The sequence below is a fragment of the Beta vulgaris genome, chromosome 1 (assembly GCF_026745355.1).
Source record: "Beta vulgaris subsp. vulgaris cultivar EL10 chromosome 1, EL10.2, whole genome shotgun sequence".
NCBI classification, from domain to species: Eukaryota; Viridiplantae; Streptophyta; class Magnoliopsida; order Caryophyllales; family Amaranthaceae; genus Beta; species Beta vulgaris.
The window spans coordinates 10,907,160-10,911,515 of NC_079202.1; the positions used below are offsets into that span (position 1 = coordinate 10,907,160).

General features: G+C 38.5%; 1 protein-coding gene and 1 long non-coding RNA gene across 2 annotated transcripts; both read left to right on the forward strand.

Annotated features, from left to right (window-relative positions):
• The first annotated feature begins 231 nt into the window (after positions 1-231).
• On the forward strand, positions 232-1,564 carry LOC130589654 (uncharacterized). Its single transcript, XM_057391098.1, has 4 exons — positions 232-351; positions 441-614; positions 802-1,385; positions 1,561-1,564. The coding sequence occupies exons 1-4, from the start codon at positions 232-234 to the stop codon at positions 1,562-1,564; spliced, it is 882 nt and encodes a 293-aa protein (XP_057247081.1).
• A 1,428-nt stretch (positions 1,565-2,992) lies between these two features.
• Positions 2,993-3,413, forward strand: LOC130592086 (uncharacterized). Its single transcript, XR_008970258.1, has 3 exons — positions 2,993-3,034; positions 3,129-3,227; positions 3,306-3,413. It is a non-coding gene; the product is annotated as an uncharacterized LOC130592086 (long non-coding RNA).
• Positions 3,414-4,356: the final 943 nt, after the last annotated feature.

The window sequence follows — 4,356 nt, forward strand, 5'->3', positions numbered from 1 at the left end:
TAAACAACTCTAACACATTATATACACTTAGTTTGATGTATTTATAGGTAGATTTGATTGAAAATACAACATATAGATTAGTTGGAACCAAAATTAGTCATTTTAGCCTATTTTGAAAAACAGAACATGTTTCACCTTCCCGACGAGGTTCGATACAAGAAGCTCTACTTGTCTGCTCTGAACGTTAGATGGAGGGATTTTAAGAGCAAATTGGTATCTGGCTGGATAACAATGACGAGAGTTAGATCAAAGAAAGAGAAGTTAGGTGATAGTCCGCCTGACGTATACAAGCACATCAAGAAGGAGGATTGGGCCACTTTCAAAGAAAAGATGATGTCAGATCATGCTATAGTAAGTTTGTATTCTTATTATTAACTTGGTTTTATTGATTTAAATAATATTATACTAACTTAATGTGTTTTTTTATTTTGCAAAAAAAGCGAGAAAAGGCGCTTGAGAGCGCAAAGAAGAACACACATCATCACCACTTAGGTCAGAGGAGTTATGGAGATGCTAGAGAGTTGTGGAGGCAGGAGAAATTCGGTCCACCTAGTTTTGATTCTGGATCGTCTTCTAGTAACCATCCTCCTCGATCTCCTCCAGTTTTAACCGGGGTGATGATTGGTGGTGCGCGATGCATAAGAAAGATCCTGTTACTAAACAGAGATTCATTCCAGATGAAGAAACAAAGAAAGCAGCTGACAAATACGTATGTATATCATTATAATTAACTTTTAATTTGACATGAATATTTTTTCATTTATTAACTACATTATTACTGTTAACTTGCTTTTTGGGCAGTTGGAGTACAAGGAGAAGCAAGCCAAGGGTGAGTTCATTCCGGTTCGTAACAGAGATGCCCTTTTTATGGCTCTTGGAGAGAAGCCAGATCATCCGGGTCGCTGTTACGGTTTTGGGGGTGTTAATGTTGGCTATACCAAGGCTTTTGGACACGTACCTCGTACGCACTATAGGAGATCGATGAAAGAACAAGAGGAGGCACTCATACAGAAAATGAGTGAAAGGTGCAGGGAGGACATTGCCACATATATGCAGAATGTGATGATTTCACCTTTACATCCATCTACCGGGCCATATTCTTCACCATCTGGTGGGCCATCTCCTTCTCATGTACAGCCACCTACTCAGTCACCTGGGCTTTATCATTTTTTCCCTTCACCATTTGCTATGCCATCTCCTCCTACACAGCCGACTCAGCCTCCTATTCCAACATCTGCTTCACCATTTCCTGGGCCATATTCTGGGCCATTACCTGGGCCATACTCTGGGCCACCTCTTGGGCCATCTCCTGGGCCACCTCTTGGGCCATTTCCTGGGCCACCTCTTGGGCCATTTCCTGGGCCATATCCTGGGCCATATCCTGGGCCATCTCCTGGGCCACCTCTTGGGCCACCTCCTGGGCCATCTCCTGGGCCATCTCCTGGGCCACCTCCTGGGCCACCTCCTCGGCCATCTCCTGGGCCATCTCCTGAGGTAGCTGCTTCACAGCCCACTCATCTATGTACTCCATTATCTGGATCAGACACTCATTCTCCTCAGCTGAAGGTACATATAATTATTATATATACATGTGCTTTATACAAAATATTATCTTATATACATGGCGCCCTATACAAATAATTATCATATTTACATGTGTGTTTTATTCATATAATATCAATATTACGTGTTGCTGTTAGGACGAGGTTCCATGTCGATTGTATTTGGTAGATCCAACTTGTGGAGAGACTTGTCTAGTGGCAGATGCATATTCTTATGCTTTTGATGAGACCACTACAGTTCATGGGTCTAGAATGATGAATGATCACCTAAAAGTGAAAATTCATCGAATTATAGAGAAATATGGTCATTTGCCACTACCTGTTCCCGTCCCTGCATATGAGATCGACACTACAGCTACTGCTTTGGGTACTTGGGTGCAATGGCCAAAAAATTTAGCACAAATGTTAAGTGATGAGGTAATTTTTCATATAGGCCTCTATTTTTGTAAATATAATAGCTTTCAATTTAAAATTTCATAATCTTATGCCCGTTTTGAAAAATAATTATTAGGTTATACCGACACCTAAAAAACAAAAAGGGATTTCGGGGGAGGCTGTTAGATCTTCTAGCCAGTTGCATTCATCAGCCGGTTCGGCTTCTCAGTTTAGTCCAGTTATCGACGATCGATCGTTCTTGGACTCCCTTACTGAGGACTGCAGGGAGTTAGCAGATACGCTTGCCCTTGCCGTCGCAGACGATGATGCTGTTGGTGTTACCTTGCCGAGATCCTTGTTCCATTATTTGACAGATGATGGCACCGCTTTTCTGACCAAGGAGGATATTGGTCAGTTTTTGAGAGGAGAAATGATTAATATTTCTATTATCCAAGTCTACATGAGGTAACAATCATCAAAGTTATGTTTTTTTTAACATTTAATTATATGGTAGTCGTATTTTTCACATATAGTTTACTTTTGCCAATTTTTAGGGCTACGCAGTCAGACTTGGCTGGATTTGGGGATTCTATTGGACGTGTTTGTTGGATGTGTCCACAAAGAACCGTTATGGAGTCGCATTCATCATCGGAGGAGGTAACAAAGTACATTGTGCATGCTATGGTTGGATGCGTCGATGTAAATGCTAGTATCATGTTCGCGCCAATCTTTCAAGAGTAATATTCTTTCTTAATATCTACAAATATTTATTGTTGCATGATATGTGATTTTTCAAGTAATTATTGTTGTTTAATCTTTCAATAGAAAACATTGGATGCTACTTGTCATATGTCCCTTGCCTGGGATAGTTTATATCTTCGATTCTGCCAGCTATCACAAACAGCGGAAGTTAAAGCTTAAATTGCCTATGATAGCGTAAGTTGATATATTTTTGGTATACTTTTATGAATTGAGATGGTAACATTCCACAATTAAGGACTAAATCAAACAATGTTGTGTTATCTAGTGCTTTTAGGAGGTTTCGGATGAGCGGTCACAAAGTTCGTCGAGAGAAGCTTTTGTGGAAATATGTTGAGGTATGTATTGATCGAATTTCTTGATTCAATTTAAAGCTTACTTTATTCTCATTATGCGGTAATTTTTCTCATTTTCTTATAACTTTTGATAAAGTGCCCGCAACAACAAGGAGGCACGGAGTGCGGTTATTTTGTGATGCGGTACATTTTTGACGTACTCGCTTCATATTTTGGTTCGTTGGATATGGACAAAGTAAGTTTTATATAATTATTCATTTCATATTTAATATATTTTAACTATTTGATGCTAACTTTGATAAATTATTTTCAGGTTGCTCAAACCTTTACCAAAGATCCTTATACGGAGGATCAAATCAATGAGGTGAAGAATAAGTGGGCAAGATACTTTGTTGATGAGTGCATTGCATAGGTTAGTTAGTTTATGTTAATATCCTTCTTTTCGTTCTAGCTAACTTTAGACGAACATATAATATTTTGTAGTGCTAACTTTAGACCAACTTGTACAACCAACTTTGTAGTGATGGATTATCATGATATATAAATATTTTTGTTGGATTATTATGGAATTGTATTTATGTTGGTTGGGTTGAATATGATGTTGGTTTGTTGGCTTGAATATTGGATGATGTATGTTGGAGATCATGGTGGTTGTTTGATGGATTTATGATTTGCTTGGATGGTGGATTCGGAGATGTTATTGGTTGCTGTACAGGTTAATTAAGTCCCTATTATGGGTTTATCCAATTTACAAACGGAGCTCTGCCGAAATTTATGCAGAAAATTTATTAGCATATTGCTGCATAGCTTTATCAAGGTTGCATATATAGCTTCCTCTTCACTAATATAAAACAAAAAAAAAATAAAAAAATAAAAAAAAAAGGGAATATTGCTGCGGTTTCGGGCCAGAAACCGCAGCAATATTACTTTTTTTATTATAAAAAACTAATATTGCTGCGGTTCTGGGCCAGAAACCGCAGCAATATTAATTTTTTATAATAAAAAAAAGTAATATTGCTGCGGTTTCTGGCCCAAAACCGCAGCAATATTACTTTTTGGGCCACCTTATATCACCACAATTCCTAATATTGCTGCGGTTTGGTAGATATAACCGCAGCAATATTACGTAATATTGCTGCGGTTCAAAACCGCAGCAATATTATTAATACCTATTGCTGCGCCCTCAATTGCTGCGCGCCCTATTCCGCAGCAATAGGGCACTTTTTAACCGCAGCAAGTAGGCTTTTTTCTACTAGTGATACCTGCCAAAAAGAGCTCTTTTAGGATAATTAGCTAGACCTACTACTAAATAGTTTGACAAAGATCTCAATAGTTTGTCATAAGCATTAGCACACATTTCACAA

Bases quoted from the DNA above. Each gene is read 5' to 3' on its own strand.
- LOC130589654 (XM_057391098.1), top strand. From the start codon at position 232: ATGACGAGAGTTAGATCAAAGAAAGAGAAGTTAGGTGATAGTCCGCCT. The intron at 352-440 runs GTAAGTTTGTAT...TTGCAAAAAAAG, and splicing joins TGATGTCAGATCATGCTATA to CGAGAAAAGGCGCTTGAGAG. The intron at 615-801 runs GTGATGATTGGT...CTTTTTGGGCAG, and splicing joins CTCCTCCAGTTTTAACCGGG to TTGGAGTACAAGGAGAAGCA.